General features: G+C 56.4%; 2 protein-coding genes and 1 long non-coding RNA gene across 3 annotated transcripts in view; 2 read left to right on the plus strand and 1 right to left on the minus strand.

Annotated features, from left to right (window-relative positions):
• Positions 1-5,108, plus strand: part of PIK3R2 (phosphoinositide-3-kinase regulatory subunit 2) — a 10,042-nt gene extending 4,934 nt beyond the window's left edge. The window contains exons 6-16 of the mRNA XM_046671202.1: positions 32-268; positions 432-517; positions 647-755; positions 845-943; positions 1,085-1,265; positions 1,364-1,489; positions 2,415-2,557; positions 2,787-2,963; positions 3,444-3,515; positions 3,689-3,859; positions 4,115-5,108. Coding sequence (XP_046527158.1) covers positions 32-268; positions 432-517; positions 647-755; positions 845-943; positions 1,085-1,265; positions 1,364-1,489; positions 2,415-2,557; positions 2,787-2,963; positions 3,444-3,515; positions 3,689-3,859; positions 4,115-4,307 — 1,594 coding nt within the window. The 3' untranslated portion in view covers positions 4,308-5,108. The remainder of the gene's footprint in view (positions 1-31; positions 269-431; positions 518-646; positions 756-844; positions 944-1,084; positions 1,266-1,363; positions 1,490-2,414; positions 2,558-2,786; positions 2,964-3,443; positions 3,516-3,688; positions 3,860-4,114) is intronic.
• A 2,384-nt stretch (positions 5,109-7,492) lies between these two features.
• IFI30 (IFI30 lysosomal thiol reductase) lies at positions 7,493-10,910 on the plus strand. The gene is made up of 7 exons (XM_046670965.1): positions 7,493-7,768; positions 8,736-8,918; positions 9,006-9,080; positions 9,303-9,395; positions 10,155-10,307; positions 10,488-10,541; positions 10,627-10,910. Exons 1-7 carry the CDS (start codon positions 7,649-7,651, stop codon positions 10,687-10,689), a joined length of 741 nt encoding a protein of 246 aa, XP_046526921.1. The 5' UTR covers positions 7,493-7,648; the 3' UTR covers positions 10,690-10,910.
• A 5,273-nt stretch (positions 10,911-16,183) lies between these two features.
• The window catches only part of LOC124245153 (uncharacterized), a 3,216-nt gene continuing 1,661 nt past the window's right edge, over positions 16,184-17,738 (minus strand). Inside the window, exons 2-3 of the long non-coding RNA XR_006890196.1 lie at positions 16,835-17,043; positions 16,184-16,241 (exon numbers count right to left, since the gene is read on the minus strand). This is a non-coding gene — a long non-coding RNA (uncharacterized LOC124245153). The remainder of the gene's footprint in view (positions 16,242-16,834; positions 17,044-17,738) is intronic.

Here is a 17,738-nt window from a genome sequence, read left to right on the forward strand (position 1 = left end):
GGGGCGGGGCGGGGCGGGGCGGGGCGGGGCCGAGCCGAGGAGGGCTGCGGGCGCTCCGGCAGGAATGTGGACCGGCCCGGCCCGGGGCTGTTGTGCTGGCGGAGGACAGGAAAGATAATGAGGGCTGGGAGCTGGGCTCTGGGAAGACCTCAACAGGGCTTGGGACGCAGGCTGAGCAGGCCCAGACCACAGTGGAGGCACGCGGGTGGTGTCTGCACTTTCCCTTCTGTTCCCCTCATCCCGGGTGCTGGACTCCTATTCGGTCGTGGTATGAGCCTTTGTTGAGCGTTTACTGCATATACGTAAACAAGATTTGGTTCCCTGCACCTGCCTGCGACATCTCCCCTTCTTCCGTGCACTTGCTTTCACCGCTCCCTGCCCCTAGGCGTGCCAGCACCTGACCCAGTGCTCACGCACTGCTCTTCCCCTAGCACTGAGCCCGGCCCAGACTTCCCAGGGCTGCTGGTGGAGAAGTTGCTTCAGGAGCATCTGGAGGAGCAGGAGGTGGCACCCCCAGGTGACCCCCCTTGTGTTATTTCTTATTGTTGGGGACCCTGAATGGCGGTATCAGCAGACGCCGTTGGAGTGGGAGCTGGCCGCAGTATACAGTAAGTGCTCAATGTGCGTTTGTTTTCCTGTCCCCCAGCACTACCACCTAAACCCCCCAAGGCAAAGCCGGCCCCCACAGGTGTGGCCAATGGGGGGAGCCTGCCCTCCCTGCAGGATGCTGAGTGGTACTGGGGCGACATCTCCAGGTAGGGCTGTGGCACGAGGCTGCGTGGTGGGCAGGGCCTGAAGGACAGGGTCTCCAGGTGGGTGGCCCCAATCGTCCGTGTCCCCACAGGGAGGAGGTGAATGAGAAACTCCGGGACACGCCTGATGGCACCTTTCTGGTCCGAGATGCCTCCAGCAAGATCCAGGGGGAGTACACGCTGACCCTCAGGTGGGCCTTGTCCCTCCAGGGCTGAGGGGGCGAGGCAGGAGGGAGGGCCCCTAAGTAGGCAGGATGTGTGTGATGTCCAGCTGGGCCTAGGGGTCAAGGCTAGGGGTTCCTCCAGCCCGACACCCCTCTTCCCACCCCCAGGAAAGGCGGGAACAACAAGCTGATTAAAGTTTTCCACCGTGATGGGCACTATGGCTTCTCAGAGCCGCTGACCTTCGGCTCCGTGGTGGACCTCATCACCCACTACCGCCATGAGTCGCTGGCCCAATACAACGCCAAACTGGACACGCGGCTCCTCTACCCCGTGTCCAAGTACCAGCAGGTCCGGGGCCGGGGCGGGAGCTGGGGGGGGGCAGCGTCTGGCCGGCCCGGGCCTCAGAGCCCCAGGGAACTGCCCTGATGGCACTGGTGTGTCCCCAGGACCAGATCGTCAAGGAGGACAGCGTGGAGGCGGTGGGTGCTCAGCTCAGGGTCTACCACCAGCAGTACCAGGACAAGAGCCGCGAGTACGACCAGCTGTACGAGGAGTACACGCGCACCTCCCAGGTACCAGGGAGACGTGGCCGCCCTGGCACAGGGCAGGCTCCTGGCACCGGGACGGCCCCAGAGCACAGCAAGGAGCGCATGCGGCTACAGACCCGGCCGAACAGATGAGGAGGCCCCACGGCCTCCCGGGGCGGCGTGTCACTTGAGCCTCTGGGTCTCTCTGGGCCTCCGTTTCCCCACCTGTAAACCGGAACCCTGGGTCTTAGTCCCCTGTTCACCCCCGTTAACCTGGACAGTATGCGAAGGGGTGATGATGACATGCTGGAGGCGTGACCGCGGCTGAGGGGCATGAGGGCCTGGGGAGGGCAGCGTGCCGGAGACGGGGGGGGAGAGCGGGTAGCTCCTGAGGATGGTGCTGATAAACCTCTTCTGCAAGTTGATGTGCACCTCGTTCCGGTCGGATGTCCTCCCTCGGGCGGAGAGTTCCTGTCTCCCCCTCTTACTGACGGGTCAGCCAGTGCTCTGAATGAACAAGACGCCTGTCTGGGATCAGTTAAGGAACATTGTGGCCTTGGAATGACTTAGGTCCCTGAGCTTCTTTTCCCCATTAATAGTTCTGACTTGGTGGGAGGCTGTTGGCAGGTTCTGTGAGGTGATGCATGGAAAGTGCTCAGTGGAGCGTCTGCCCTGAGAAGGAGACCCATGAACTGTAGCAACTAGAGTCATCATTGATTCTCAACAGTACTAGCATGCTCAGGTGTTTGTAAGGTGCCCCAAGGATCTAAAGCAAGAGTGGATTTGGGGAGTAGGGTTTTGATGGCTGAATAAGAGTTCCTTTGGTGCAGCAGGAGCTTGAGGAATGATGAGCCTGTTGGAGTGACCAGCTTGAGCGAAGTGTCCATATCAGAGTTGGGATCTACTTTCTCCCCTCATGAGGGACTAGTGAGGAGTCCCAGGAGGTGCTAAGATTCACCCCCTTCTCCAGGAACTGCAGATGAAGCGCACGGCAATTGAAGCTTTCAATGAGACGATTAAGATCTTTGAAGAGCAGGGCCAGACACAAGAGAAGTGCAGCAAGGAATATCTGGAGCGCTTCCGGCGTGAGGGCAATGAGAAGGAGATGCAAAGGTGAGCCTGGCTCCTCTGCCCTGCCCTACTCTACCCTGATCTGGCACAGTATAAGTGGGGAAAGAAAAGAAATAGAGGGGGCAGCCTGAGTTCCAGGGGGAGGGAGGGTCAGTTGAAATGGGTTTTGAAGGCTGAATAGGAGTTTGCCAGAAAGAAGTAAGGGAAACAGCATGTGCAAGGGTTTGGAGGCTGACAGCCATCTGAAGCCTCTGAGCCACACCTCTCACAGGATCCTGCTGAACTCAGAGCGGCTCAAGTCTCGCATCGCTGAGATCCACGAGAGCCGCACAAAGCTGGAGCAGGAGCTGCGTGCACAGGCCTCAGACAACCGGGAGATTGACAAGCGCATGAACAGCCTCAAGCCAGACCTCATGCAGCTGCGCAAGATCCGAGACCAGTACCTCGTGTGAGTGCCCGGCGGCGCGCCCGCGGGCCCTTGGTGCGGGGCTCCTGCTCAGGTGGGCTCCGCAGGGGTCTCCCTCTCCCCATGTCCACCAGGGGGCCCCGCCCAGCCCCCCAGACCCTCGTCTGCCCTGGAGCTCCCCCCTCTCCGTCAGGCCCCAGTCCCGTGGGGCCGGGTCCCCTCCCCGACTGTGGGACCGGCGCTGGGGGCCGCCCGGTAGCTCTGCGCCCTCCTGCCCTCCGCAAGTCCTCGGGTCTCCGCTTACAGGGGGCTCGTTCGCCCTCCGTCAGTGTTGGCCGTGAACCGGGCGTGTGGCAGAGCCTGACCCCTTGTGGCAGCCGGGCGTATCGCATCAGAACCTGCGCTCCTAGGCCCGCCCTGGCCTGGCGCCCGGCTGGCTGCCCGCTGTGGGCTCGCCCTGCCGTGCTGCAGCCTGCCGTCCCCTACTGGCGCAGCGCTCAAGCCGCCTTTCCTCTCCGGCAGGTGGCTTACCCAGAAAGGCGCCCGGCAGAAGAAAATCAACGAGTGGTTGGGGATCAAAAACGAGACTGAGGAGTGAGTGACCACCTGGAGGGACCCAGGGAGGGTTTCCCAGAGGAGAGGTCGTTTTTGGTGGGCTTTGCAGAATGAGTAGGAGTTCACCAGGGGAGCAGCGTGGTCCAGGCGGCAGGGGGCGCCTCGGAGGCTGGCGCATCCGTGACCAAGGCCCCTCCCTGCCTCCCCTACAGCCAATATGCGCTGATGGAGGATGAGGAGGACCTCCCCCACCATGAGGAGCGCACGTGGTATGTGGGCAAGATCAACCGCACGCAGGCCGAAGAAATGCTGAGTGGCAAGCGGGATGGCACCTTCCTCATCCGCGAGAGCAGCCAGCGGGGCTGCTATGCCTGCTCGGTGGTGTGAGTTCCTGGGGGCGCGGTGCACTGGAGGGGTGAGGGATGGCGCATTCCCGGAGACCTACTCTGCCTGGCTTGGATAGAAATCCCCCATGGCTGCCACAGGGCCAAGGGACCGTTGGGGCCGCGGAGGGAGCTGGGACAGTGTCCGGGCAGGAGGCGGCAGGTCTGGACCAGGTCGGAATTCAGGAAATGGGGAAGTGCAATTCTTGGGGGAGAGCCCCGCGGCCCGCTAACTGGCCCCGGCCCGCCCCGCAGGGTGGACGGCGACACCAAGCACTGCGTCATCTACCGCACGGCCACGGGCTTCGGCTTCGCGGAGCCCTACAACCTGTACGGCTCGCTGCGGGAGCTGGTGCTGCACTACCAGCACACGTCGCTGCTGCAGCACAACGACGCGCTCGCCGTCACGCTTGCCCACCCGGTGCGCGCGCCCGCGCCCGCGCGTTGAGCCGCCGCCCGCCCTCCGCGCCCTCGTCCCGGCTGCCTGTGTCCCCCTCTCTCGGTCTCTTCCGTCCCCAACTCTCCGTCCTCCTTCCTGTCTCTCTGTCTTTCTTGCTCTCTCTCCTAAGCCTCTGTGTTGGGGTTCCTGCCTCCCCGACCTCGGACTGCCCTCCCCCACGGACACTGCCCTGCCCACGGCTCTGGCCACTCCGAGCCGGGGCCCCCGGGGTCCCCGAAGCCCCACCTGGCTGCACCTGCCATGTTTACAGAAGCCCCTGGGCTGCGCGGCCCCAGCCTGGGCACCCCGATTTTTAAGCCATAGACGTGGGGTCAGGGCAGGAAGGAACTTCGCTTGGCCACTTCCAAGAACCTCGGCTGTGACATTTGGGGCTGGGCGGGACCCGCCCCACAGCCCCCAACTTCCCCTCCAAACCCTGAAGTGAAACCTGCCACTGGGTTACCCCCACAATGGGGCTGCTGCCGAGAAATACCCCCGAAAAAAAAAGATAATTAAAAATAAGACTGGGAGCCGGCCCCATGGGGCCCGCGGCCTGCGGGGCGCTGCCACCGGCGCTGTAGGGGCTGCCTCCCCGCGCCCGCACCCCTGCTGCGCGCCCAGTCGGGGCCTCCGATCATGCTGGGTTCTGATTTTATTTCTCCTTGACTGTAAAGCCCCCTTTCCTCTCCTCTTTTGGGATGAGAGCCCTGGTTTTCTACACCACCCGCGGACCCTCCCACCTGCCCGGCTCGCCCGGCGGGTTTTGTATGGGACGTTGATACTGATATGGATATAAAACATTGAACACGATGGCGCTTCTCTCGTCGGCGACGGGGCTTCCCGCAGCCACTGTGTGCCGGGGCCCTGGCCTCCTGGGGTGACAACACACCCTGTGCCTACCAGGGCTGACGCCAGCCCCCCCAGTTTAGCCACTCCTGTCCAGGGCAGTTGAGAGCTGCCCCAGGTCACACAGCCGAGAGGCTCAGCCCTGAGCTCTGCCCACACTGTGGCCTGCTCAGGAGACCCCCGGCCCGGGCTCAGCTCCTCACTGCCTCCAGGCTGGCCTCCCCAGGTTTGAGTCCCAGCACTGGGCCACAGCGGTGCCCTGGGGAAAGTCACCTCCCCTCTGATATGCAGCTTTCTCATTGCCATGTGGGGTCAGTAGTCACAACCCCTCCCATGCCACCTAGAGGGGTCTCCCGTGTCCTTGATGTCCTCAGCGCCAGTGCCTCCCTGCTGACACTCTCTCTCCACACCTGCCCCTGACACTCAGACCACTAGGTCCCAGGGGACCTTAGCTGGGTCCTCAGGGAATCTTTGACCTGGATTCCCCCTCACCTCCCCCCACGAAGGTCCCTGTCCTTTGGCCCTCCCCCAGGGCTGGGAGCCTTCTGTCCTCCCCTCCCCCTGCAGCACCTGTCAGGGCCCAGCATGCCTGGGGCAGCCCGGGTGAATGACCAAGCAAAGCGGCACTCTGACCCATTTCTCCTGCTGGACTCTCAGGGGGACGGGAGCTGCCTCCCTTGGCCTCAGAGCCCCCAGGACTTCCTAAGCATGGTCCCCACTGGGTGCCCAGTCAGGGGGCACCCCATAAATAACCACAGCCCAGATGTGCCTCCCCTGTGGTCTTCACTCATTGCGTGGGTGGTCACAGGATGAAGGACACCTTGGTCGCAGAGCCCCAGCTGGGCTGAGACTGGTGGCAGAAGATAACAGTCTACAAGTCTACCAACCGCCAGCTGTGTTTCCTAGAGAAAGTCGCCTCGCCTCTCTGATGCTCAGTTTCCTCTTACCAAGTGGGCTCAGTCACCCAACTGGATGTCCTTGAGGGTTCCATGACCAACTGGGTGAGGTTACTCTTAGGAACATGTCCAACAGGGCTGGTGCTGAGAAACCACCAGAGAAATTGTAGCAATTATATTTATTGGTGTTTCTTCCGACCTGCCCATCACAGGGCAAGCACACACACTCCCCAAAGTTATGCTGCTTGGTCTTACGGGGGCTTCATGAAGGAAATGGGTTTTGCAAAGGGTCCAAAGGGACAAGATGAGGGAATCGTCCTGCCAAGGGGACTTAGGGAAACCCCGGCTCCCGAACCTGCTGCCGTCAACGTGGACACGCAGCACTGGAGGGGACGTGGCTGCGGAGCTGCGGACTCACTGCGTTCCAGCGCAGGTCTGGGCGTTTCCTCCTGTGGGATCATCCTGCAGCACGTGGCATCTGAGGCCCTGCAAACATGGCGGCGGGTTATTCCCCTAGCCTTCATGGGGACTCTCCTCTGCCGGGGCCTGCGCTGCTGGCCCTGTCAACACCCTCCCAGGCTCCCAGGCCCACCTGTGCCCCCGACCCCCAGCCTGGGCAGCTCTCCTGCCTCTGAGCCCTCCATAGTGGCTTTATTCCCCAAACCTGACTCTTCCTATCTTCCAGAAGGGGAAACTGAGGCTCCATCCCTCAGGGGGCCCCCACGGTGCTGGGCCAGCCAGGGTCTGGCTGACTCCCCCAGGGTTTGGTTCCTACCTGGCCACCCTCCTCCGGGTACATAATATGGCTTCAGGACATTACTGCTCCACCTGCGGCTTCTCTCCCCCGATGGAGCTCACGGAGGGCCGGGATGCCCCCCCAAAGGTCTGGACAGTGGGAACAAGGAAGGCCAGCTCTCCTTGCCCCTGAAGCCAGGGTGGGGGAGCCCTGAGAAGTGAGGCGCCCCTCCCTGCACTGGCTTCTGCTTTCTGGCCCAGCTGTGGCCAAGCCTGAGTCAGCCCGGCAGCCCTCGTGGGTCTGCAGCGTCGCGGCTGGGGGCCTGAGGTGGGGAGGAGGCCATGGCACGTCGAGTGAGTTCAGAGTGAGGGGGCCCTGGACCAGGCTAGGGGGAGGGGGCCAGGCTGCCCAGCCCCTGTCCTGCTCCCAGGTAGGGGATGGCCCCCCATTGGAGCGCAGGGTGGGGATACGGGGTCCCCGGGCTAGGGACCGGGCTGGATCACCCTGCCCGCCGACAGAGGCGTCCGTGGGCGCCTGGAGACCCTCCTGTCGCTCCAGGCTCCGTGTCTCTCTGTGTCAAGCCGCCACCCCACCTTGGCTCAAGGTGCTCTCCCCCAGCCTCACGTGCCCGGCCGAGGCTGTCTGCGCGGAGGATGGGGCGCCTCATGATTGGGGCCCAGCACCTGGCGTGGCACCGTGGTGGTCGGGGTGGGAAGGGCGACCGGAGAGAGTAGAGACACCTAGAGATGCCAGCCCGGGCCCGAGGGGCGTGGACGGGGGCGGGTCCGGCCTGGGGGCTGGGCCACCGCCCGGTTAAAGGCGGCTCCTTCCCGGGCTGCTGCTCTCGCCGCTGAACACTTGTCCCCGCCGTGATGGCCTGGTCGCCACTCCTGCCGTTCCTGCCGCTGCTGCTGCTGCTGCTGCTGGAAGTCCCCGCGGCGGCCCGGGCGTCCCCACTGGAAACGCTCCCCGAGGGGGCGGCCGCCTGCAAGGTAGGGACGGCGACGCGGCGGGCGGGCCGGCGGGGACCGGGGGCAGGCGGCGCCCCCTCCCCAGGCTTAGCCGGGCCAGACCGGGCTCCGCAGGGGACGCCGCCCCGGCCGGTGCCGAAACCCCGTGTCCCGCGCGCAGCCCTGTGGCCACACTCTGAGTTGTTTCGCTTCCCCATCTCGCGTCTGAGACGCTCAGCTGCTCTCCCCACCCCAGCCCGTCCTGCCCGGGGGTGCATTGAGCACCTACTGTGTACCTCTGGGGCGGGAATGGGGGCTCCTCTTGCGGGCCCGGGGGAGCCCAGATCAGCCTGCCGGGCCCCGGCGTTCGTTAGGCGCCGCCTGCTAGGTGCGTCCCGGCCGGGGCAAGGCTCGCGGGTGTCTGGTGCGGATCGCGCGGATGCCCGGAGGCCGAGAGACTCGCTCAGGCCCTACAGCCCCCGGCCGCCCACCCCGCCGCAGCTGGAGCAGGAAGTCAGCACGTATTAGGCGCCGCCTCTGCAGTAGGCTTGGGCCCGTGGAGAGGAAGAATAAACAAGGCGGCAGCGCGGATATAGGGCTTTGCTCAGCTCAGGGCCAAGGCTCTGGGGATGAAGTGGCCACCATTGAGCATGCATTAGTCTCCTGTGGTATGCACTCCTGAGAAGGCAGGATTGAGGGCAACGCCCAGGAATGTACATGCCTTGAGTCCTTACTGCATGCAGTCCCCCCAGGCGAGGCATTTCACCTTACCTGGAGGAAAGTAAGAGCTGTGCATACATTAAGTGCCTACTGTTTGCAAATCTTTGTCACGTCCATTTTGCAAACAAACTGAGATTTAGGAAGATTTAGGGGCACAGTAAAGCCTTAGGGTCTGGATTCCACCTAGCAAGGTCTGGAAGGAATTCGAGATGGAGCACCTGTTTGCAGCTCCCTTTTCACAAGAGCCCCGGGCAGGGCTGACTTCCTTCACACCCTTCCTGCTGTGCAGGCTGGTGACCTGTGCCTGCAGACGCTGCTCAGGAAGTCGGACCCCCCGCCCGTCAACGTGAGCCTCTACTATGAGGCGCTGTGCCCCGGCTGCCGGTCCTTCCTGGTCCGAGAGCTCTTCCCGACATGGCTGATGGTCCTGGAGATTCTCAATGTCACACTGGTGCCCTATGGAAATGCCCAGGTGCGTGGGCATGGAGGAAACCAAGACCCAGGGCCAGGGGAGGAGGCATGAGGCGGGCCAGCCAGCACTCACCCCGCTGCCTTGCAGGAACGAAACGTCAGTGGCAAGTGGGAGTTCACGTGCCAGCACGGCGAGGAGGAGTGCAAGCTTAATAAGGTGGAGGTGAGTGGCCCCCCACTCCTGAGGGGCCCCAGAGCAGGAGACGCCCGAGAGGAAGGCTCAGAGGGCACTGGAGCCGGCTCCGTCCTGCGCCTCTGCCTCCATTCAGCCACGCTTCATTCACTGCTTCGTTAGTGGACGCCTATGGTTTTCCCCAGAATGGTCTTGGGGTGCTGTGAGCCCCCCTCACGTCCTTGCCTCCCCACCCCTGACCCCTGCCCCCAGGCCTGCCTGTGGGACCTGCTGGACAAGAACTCGGCCTTCCTGACCATTGTCTGCGTGGAGGAAATGGATGACATGGAGAAAAACCTGGCGCCGGTGAGCAATACACCTCATGAGCCCTGGGTTGCAGGACCCTGGCCTTCCCGGCACCCAGACAAACCCAGGTTCAAGTTCTGGCCTGACTGCCATGCTCTGTGTAGCTCCAAATTGGGATCTCATGGGGGCGTGGGCGGATCAGAGAGGGCTTCCTGGGTGAGGCACCCCTGAGCTGGGCTTGGACAAACAGGAATGTGCAGGGACACAGATAATGCGCCTCCTCTGGGGTGTGGGGATGACAGGACTGGCCTGCCTACTTCCCTGGAGGATTATGAAAAGGAACTCCGAAGGCCTGATTCATCTGCCCCGATCGTTTCTTCATTTGTCAAACATCTGGGCCACCCAAGAGACCTGAGCCACCCTGAGCCGCCCCCAACCCGCAGAGTCATAGAGGTGCTGGAGGCGTGCAGAGGAGGAGACATTCAGGAGATGCTGGGGAGAAGGAGGAAGGGTTTGTCTGGCGGAGGGAACAGCGTGTGCAGAGGGGCTGAGGAAAGTGAGCCACTGTGTGGGTCAGGGGCTGCGGGTGTGGTCTTACAGAGGAGGAGCTGCCTGGGCCGCGCTTCCGGGGCCTCTGCTCAGGCGTGCATTGAGTTAAGCACCGCTGTGTGCCAGCATCGTTGCATTGCCATGGACCCAAATGTCCCCTGTTGCCGCTGAGGAAACAGAAGCTTGACGTGGGAGTCAGTGGGGGGACCGTTGGGAAGATAACAGGGAGGAAGCTGAGGCAACAGCCAGCTCACCACCCCCCTCCTCTAGTGCCTGCAGCTCTATGCCCCGAAGGTGTCCCCGGGTGCCATCATGGAGTGTGCAACAGGGGACCGTGGCGCGCAGCTCTTACACATCAATGCGCAGCTCACGGACGCTCTGCAGCCGCCTCATGAGTATGTGCCCTGGGTCGTCGTCAACGGGGTAAGCACTCCCACGGCCCTGGCTCGCCCCGGGCAGGGACCAGCTGATGGACAGCCCACCTGTCTGTCAGGGAGGTGGGAGGCAGGGGCCAGACTGGGGGCTCTCTGCAGCCCCTTCTGGGCTGGGCACATGTGCGAGGGGCAGGTGGGACTGTGTGACCTCCCGTCTCGCTTTGCGCAGAAACCCTTGAAGGATCAGAGCCAGCTCCTGTACCTCGTCTGCCAGTTGTACCAGGTGAGCAGCGGGACGGAACAGAGGGGCTGGGCTGGGGCAGGGAACGTCTCCTTCTGGGGCCCCAGCTCACTGCCATCTCCTCCAGGGCGAGAAGCCAGACGTCTGCCAGCTCATGGCCAGCTCCCACAGGGAAGTCTGCTTCAAGTGATGGCCTTGCCCCAGGAGGGAGCGGAGGGGGAAGAGCCAGACCCCCTACCCTCGCCTTTCTGATCCCTGACTCTCAGCAACTACTGCTCGGCATCCGGATAACTTCGACACATTCCATGAAGTCCAGACTCAAATTCTGCCCCAAGATCAAGAGTCTTGCCCCACTGGGAACGGTGCTACATTGAAACTAGTTTAATAAACACTTCTGGATGTCTTGATTCATTTGATACGTCAGCAAATTTCCCTCTTCTGCACCTGTGCAAATGCTAGGACCCCTGAGGAGGCCCCCGTTCAGGGATGCAGAGCCAGACAGACATCTCGAGTCCTATGGTACTGGGGATGGGCCGAGGGAGAGACCAGGGCTGGAGGAGCCCAGAGTGGGAGTGAAGGCTCTGCATAGGGAAGAGGGGCATTGGGGCTGGGGTTTTGAAGGGTGACTTGGAGTTCATTAGGCATAAAATATATTCATTAATTCAACAGACATCCCCTGCCTTGCCACCCCCTTTTGCTGACCTGACACTGGGTGATATGGGTTGAGCCAGAGGATGTGAACTGGGGGCAGGCAAGGCCAGAGAATGCGGCAGAGGCTTTGTCTGGGGAGTTTTGAAGAATGTGTTCACTGGGAAAAATCATCATGTTCCAGGAGAGGGCAACAGAGTGCAAAGGGCTGGCCAGCAGCACAAACTGGAGCTGGGAGGCCGGGCTAAGGCATCTGAGAACAACAGGGCGTGTTGTAGGATAACTTTCACAGAAAGGAAAAATCATGGTTCTCACGCTGATGTAAAACAAACGCGAGTTAAAGATTGTTTAATTCGTGATTAGTGAGGGAAACTGGTCAGCTGTTCTGAGGAGGACCCGAGAACAGGCAGATTTATAGATCAGGAATATTGAAACGATGGTGCAAAGACAGGCAAAACTGACTTTTTCACGAGAGGCAGAGGAGTGGTTCCTTTTTTTACCCCTGGCTTTTTTTTTTTTTAAGTTTAATAATAGATTTTATGTAACCTGATATGTATCTGATACATTATCATTTCAACATGTAATTGATATGAGAAATCTCAGTGCGATCATTTCTGTTCTTTTTGATGCAAAGTCTTAGCCGGTGTGTGGTTCACATCCACAGCGCATCTCAACTCCGACCGACCTCGGCCCAGACGCTCGCGGTCACAGAGTTGCTGATCACAGCTGCAGGGGAGGAAAAGTCACTTTCCCTCCACCCTTCTAGGTTCTGTGGCTGAGACCCCGTGATAAATAAACGATAAGCAATAGGAGATATTGGAGAACGTGAGGAAGCCATTTGGTGTAAACCTGATTTGGCCTGACTTTGTTTTCCAAAGGCCTGACGTGGCCGGCTGCGCGTGCACTGTGCACCTGCTTTAACATTCACAGGGTCCCAAAGCCAAGAATGACGCCCCTAAAGATAGGGATGTAACTTCCCCCACATCGGCATTTCTTTAAGGATAGCATCTCTTCTTGGGAACTAAGGATTAATTACTGACCTGCTGTGCTTGCCTCGTGACCCCTGACCTGCTGACCTCCGACCTGCTGTGCCAGCTCAGCATCTCGTGACAGCAGTAAAAGGGACGTTCTTGTCATATGTGATGTATGCTCTCTTCCAAGACAGTATATAACCACTGTGCACCCCCACGTCTGTGGTGCCCTCCCCGCCTTCAGGAAGCAGGCCCCGGGCAACAGTCCTTAGACCTGGCTCAGAATAAGCTCGCCCCACTTTTGATCTATAGATTGCTTATGGATTATTTGCACCGACACCCATGTAATACAAGCCAGATCAATAAGAGAAAACCAGAGTTTAACAACATGTGCCCTCCTCTGTCTGTGTGAGAGACCCAGGAAAACTGAGTAAAACTCCCCAAAATGGCCTAAGTCACCGCCTTAAACTCCATCTTCAGCTAAAGACAAAAGAAAGACGTTGGGGGCCTGCCAGCTTCACCAAGGTATAACTGACGGACTGACTATATTGAAAGTGCACAATGTGATGACTTGAGACAGGCACACGTGACCTGAGGACCACAGTTCAGCGAGTTAACACCTCCATCCCCTCACGTGCTCACCTGTGTGTGCTGAGAAGCCACTCGCTTAGCCTTTACCATAAGCACAGCTCACGCGAGTCACCATGCCATGCGGAGAGCCTCAGAGCGGACTCCTCGTGAGGCGCCAGTCTGCGCCCTTTGAGCTGGGCCTCCCCCCATCTCAGTTCCAGGCAAGCACGGTCTTCCGCTTTTATGAGTTGGCCTATTTTAGACTCCACACACGAGTGAGAGCGGCCAGTGTTTGTCTTTATCTGGTCTGTTTCACTGAGCACAATGCCCTTCAGCTTCCTCCGCGTTGTCACAGACAGCAGGACTTCCTCCTTTCTTATGGCTTGCATACTCGAGTTACCCCTTTTGTCAAAAATCTTCTCAAAGAAAGACCCTCCTTGGCAGGTCTCACTGGATTTGCCCTAATTATTTACACAGTGCTGCAGGTGCTCAGTTTGCTTTGCTGGAAATTTCCGTGAGGAATCTCAGGTTGGACTTTTGAAAGCCTCTAGCATTTGCTAACCCCACCGGGAGGAATCCTACCGGGCTGCACCTGCAGATTCTATGCCTTTTGGTAAATTCCTCTCTTCTTGATGTCCCCAAAGGATCACAGGATCTTGGTCGGCCAGGACGGACCTGTCAGACTGACCCTGCGAGCCAGGCGCAGGCTGGTTTTCCTGTGAGGACTTCCTAAGCCTCGGCTCCCAAAAGTCAAACTTCGTTTCTTGAAACTGGTTGGTGCAATGCACGCACAGATGGTCTCTCTCCCAGGAGGCAGAGCTTAATCCCACCCCACCTTGAGGGTGGACTGGATTTTGTAACTTGATTCCAAAGAGAAGGAAAGAAAGTGAAATTGTCACTTGACAGTGGAGCAGAGACACCTGGCACATCATGGGAACCACGTGACCCAGGTGCGCAAAACCACTGGAAGTCACGTGCACACCACCCGCCCCTGCCAGGATGCCCAGAGGACCCTCCACGCCTGCGGCCTTCCTCTCGGAGACCCAGAACCCCAGCTGCACCGTGAGAAAGCGTCCCGGTCCCCAACAGAGGGACAGCCTCAAAATACCTGACCAGTGCTGTTCAGCCTGTCAAGGTCAAGGCAAAACCCAGCAAGTGTCAGGGACCAGAGGAGACCAAGGCGAGCTGATGACTAAACGCAACATGGTGGGATCCTGGTCCAGTTACCATTTTACCGAATGACTGGAATTACGACTGAGAACACGGTACCATTGTTGCCTGACAGCAGCCAATGCACCTTGAGGAAACTGACGGAGACACTGTGGCAGAGACACTGCGAGCATTGACCAGTCTCCCTTTTGATGAAGTCATGCGGGTCATCATGGCTACAAGATCCCTCCTGAAGCATGATGTAACATCATGGTCGCCGTCTGTCACATTCACAGGCGCCCCCTCGCTCCAGGCCGTGTGTCCCTGAGTGGCCATCTCGGGCCCTCCCAGAACCCTGCCCGTCACTCCCCCTGACAGGAAACTTGACAGCCTCACTCACAGCGGAAGCAGGGTGGCTCTGAGTGACAGGCAGATGCGCCTGAGGCAGCGTCCCCGGCTCCGATTCTGAGCGTCCGCCGCAGGTGGAGAGGAGGCACCGGAGGGCAGGGGAAACGCAGAATTTGATTTGGGGAAGTTTGTCAAAAAATGTCAATGGTTTGAACTCTTGAGTAAATAGGATCACAGATTACTATGAAACCATACTTATTACCTATTTCACAAAGGGACAATCAAGGATTTTAAAGGCAAATGCAGTAAATTACATAGTTGGGGGAAAAAAAAAACCCTTAGCTCTTTTAATATTGAGAAGACTCAGTTTTCCTGTTTAAAAACCTGATAGAGACAGCATTTTGATAAAACACAGAGTCTTTTGTTTTCCATGTGAATTATTTAGTAGGTAAAGAAAACTTTTACAATAATTCAAGAAAATTTTGTCCTTTTATCAGAGAAAGAAAATCAAATTCTAGTTTTGCACAAGCACATTATGGATATTAAAGCTCATTTTTCAAACTCTTATAATAAATCCATTTAAGTTTTGTCAGTTTGACCACATAAGATAAGACTTTCTCTCTCTCCTCCCTCTCCAACTTTCTCTACCCACTTAGGTTGTTGTCTTGTTTTTCTTATTTTGAAACAATCTTTAAATACCCTTAAACTAGGACAAAATTACTCTCCTTTTCCCTTCACAAGAATGCATTCTTCATATCTCATATTCTTCCTACCAAAAACACATCTTATTTTCCTTGCATACTTCGCATAGAGTTTTTTCCGTACCCTTATTATTCATAATAGTTTAACTTACTTATGTTGATTATAATTTCATAACCCTAATTTCCAGTGAAAACTAGGAAGCAAGCAATTGCAAACTGTAGACATACTAACATTTATGCCAAGTACACCCCAAGCTTCTGCAGGAGAGTCTCGCGTTTAGGAAGACACTATTTCCCGCTTTCTAGAAGCACACACTTCCTTACAGTACAGTTTTTTAATGTGGCAAAGGATATGTTTACTAACTAACCCAAATATCTTTAGTCTCTCTGTAAAACTTAAGAAGCCAAGGAAATAAACTTAAACTTATGTTTAATAATTCCTATTTTAGTATTTTATCTTATTTGTGAATGACCTAGATGTCCAATGACTAGCCATCATTTAACTTAACTTAGTATAACTTTAAGGCTCCCAGCATCCAAAAAGCATTTAAAACTATTTTTAAGCAGACATATTATAAAATATAATCAGTTTTGAAAAGTTTACTCATACATTTTTATCCCACTTAAGTTTACTTAACTTACTTTTTTTTAACAATCACGCTGAGATTACTCATGAAAATTTCACGAGTCATTAAATAGCATCATCTTAAGTTATTTTTCTCGTTGACAAATCAGGCCAGTATCAAAAATCACAGAAGCACAGAACCGAAAAAAGTCAACGTATGACGCGCTCCCTTTTTTTGCTTTTTCTTTACTGTCATGCTTGATATACATCAAGCAATTCACTTTCATCGTCTGTTTGGTTCTTAGGTTGAATGCATAGTTTTATAAGCTTAAACATTTAGTAGAGATAACAAGATAACAAGTTTGTTTGACTGATCTTAATTTATGTAAACACTTTTTTTAAAAAGCCAATTAAAAAGAGTTCTTTCACAAGCTAGTTTTTAGTAATACTTCTTGGAGGTAGAAAAATATTACATACATATAACATACATATATAGACAGACAAAAACATAAGAGACAGATGCCAACAGAGATCTTATGGCTTTTATTTTTAAATTTTAGCCATGATACAGGTATGGAAATACAAAATCCGTTAGTTAAGAAAAAAAGAGGGGCTGGCCCTGTGGCCGAGCGGTTAAGTTCGCGTGCTTTGCTTCTGAGGCCCAGGGTTTTGCTGGTTCGAATCCTGGGCGCGGACATGGCACTGCTGGTCAGGCCATGCTGACGCAGGGTCCAACATGCCACAGCTAGAAGGATCCAGAACTAAGAATATACAACTATGCACCGGGGGGCTTTGGGGAGAAAAAGGAAATAAATAAAAATATTTTAAAAAAAAAGACAAAAGAAAACAAAACTAATCAGCCTTTTATGACTTAACCATGGACGCAAGATGTGTCCTCAAAGACAGTGAAAAGATGCAGCCCTCCCAAGACCCAGAGCCACTCTCAACAAGAGTCAAAAGAAAGAAAGACTTAGACAATTCCCCTGAGAGCTGGCAACAGCGGTCGGCAGGACCCTAGCCATAAATAGGGTGCAACCCACATTTCCGTCTGGCAGTCTACATATCCTTGGGGCTCCTAACCTGAACAGTTGGTCACCTGCACATGGAGGCCCACCACCCTGTGGGCAGAAGGCCCAGCCTCGCTCTCAGCACACAGAAGGAGACACAGGAAAGCAGTAGCAGCCCCTGGGAGGGAAGGATCAACAAGGGGGCCCTAAAACCAACTGAACAGGAGCCACAATCCAGAGAACTAATCCTTACAAATGCTTTTCTCTTGCCAATCTGAACCCGGAAAGAAAAGGACAAGGAGAAGTTTTTACCACCCTCTCTCGACTGGGCACTACAGACAGACATCCCGGAGACGGACGAGCTAGGAACTCTTACCTTCTGCCGGATTACTCAGGTCCCAAGATCTCTCAGCTGCAGACCCCGGAGCCAACAGCGTCTCAGCCAAGGCTCTGCCATCCTCAGACCAGAAACTGGAGGGGAGGTGAAGGTTTCCTCCGTCTTCCTACGGTCTCCAGACAAGATCAACACCAGACAGGTTGACAGGAGAAAAGCACACAAATGCTATTTACACGTACAGGACGGCTCTTACACGAAAAATGAAGACCCAAATTAGTGATTAGGCCTAAGTGCTGATTTACTAGGCTGAACAGAGAGTGGTAAGTGTGGAAAAGTAACCAAAATATATGGAGAGATTAAAGGAAGAGTTGTTTTAACAAGGTCTGTTTATACAGATTTCTCTCGGGCTTGAGCATGTCTCTGGTGGTAAGAGTGTTTCTTTCTCCTGGTACACCGAGGGCGTCTTTCCCATGTGAATTTTATCTCCCACTTTCAGGAAGAAAAACGAAGGTCAGAGCACAATTTGGCATCTTGCTGTTTTTCAAATAGCTTTAACTCAAAATCAATCTGCCAGAGCTGCGTCAACTTAAAAGTAAATTTGCCTATTATTTTATCTCAAAATGAGTTTATTCAGGAATCCTCAAAAGAAATGCAACACACGATCTGCAGGCTATGGCAAAGCATAGGCAAATCCAGAAAACAAAGGAGGGGAGCTGCTTTTATAGAGACAGAGGGGGATGGGGGGCGGCTGTTCTAAAGGAAAGTCCATTGGGGGAAAGTGGGAGTTCAGGGCTGCAACGGCTTCTCACCGGCTGGGCTGTGGCGTTTCTCACTGGCTGGGCTGTGGCGTTTCTCATTGGCTGGGCTGTGGGGTTTCTCATTGGCTGGGCTGTGGGGTTTCTCATTGGCTGGGCTGTGGGGGTTCTCATTGGCTGGGCTGTGG

This window comes from Equus quagga, chromosome 9, assembly GCF_021613505.1.
Source record: "Equus quagga isolate Etosha38 chromosome 9, UCLA_HA_Equagga_1.0, whole genome shotgun sequence".
Lineage (NCBI taxonomy): Eukaryota > Metazoa > Chordata > Mammalia > Perissodactyla > Equidae > Equus > Equus quagga.

What these genes read in the sequence shown, in the direction of transcription:
- IFI30 (XM_046670965.1), top strand. Translation starts at nt 7,649, where the DNA reads ATGGCCTGGTCGCCACTCCTGCCGTTCCTGCCGCTGCTGCTGCTGCTG. An exon ending in TGCCCTATGGAAATGCCCAG is followed by an intron (nt 8,919 to 9,005) that starts GTGCGTGGGCAT and finishes GCTGCCTTGCAG; the next exon opens with GAACGAAACGTCAGTGGCAA. An exon ending in GCAAGCTTAATAAGGTGGAG is followed by an intron (nt 9,081 to 9,302) that starts GTGAGTGGCCCC and finishes CCCTGCCCCCAG; the next exon opens with GCCTGCCTGTGGGACCTGCT.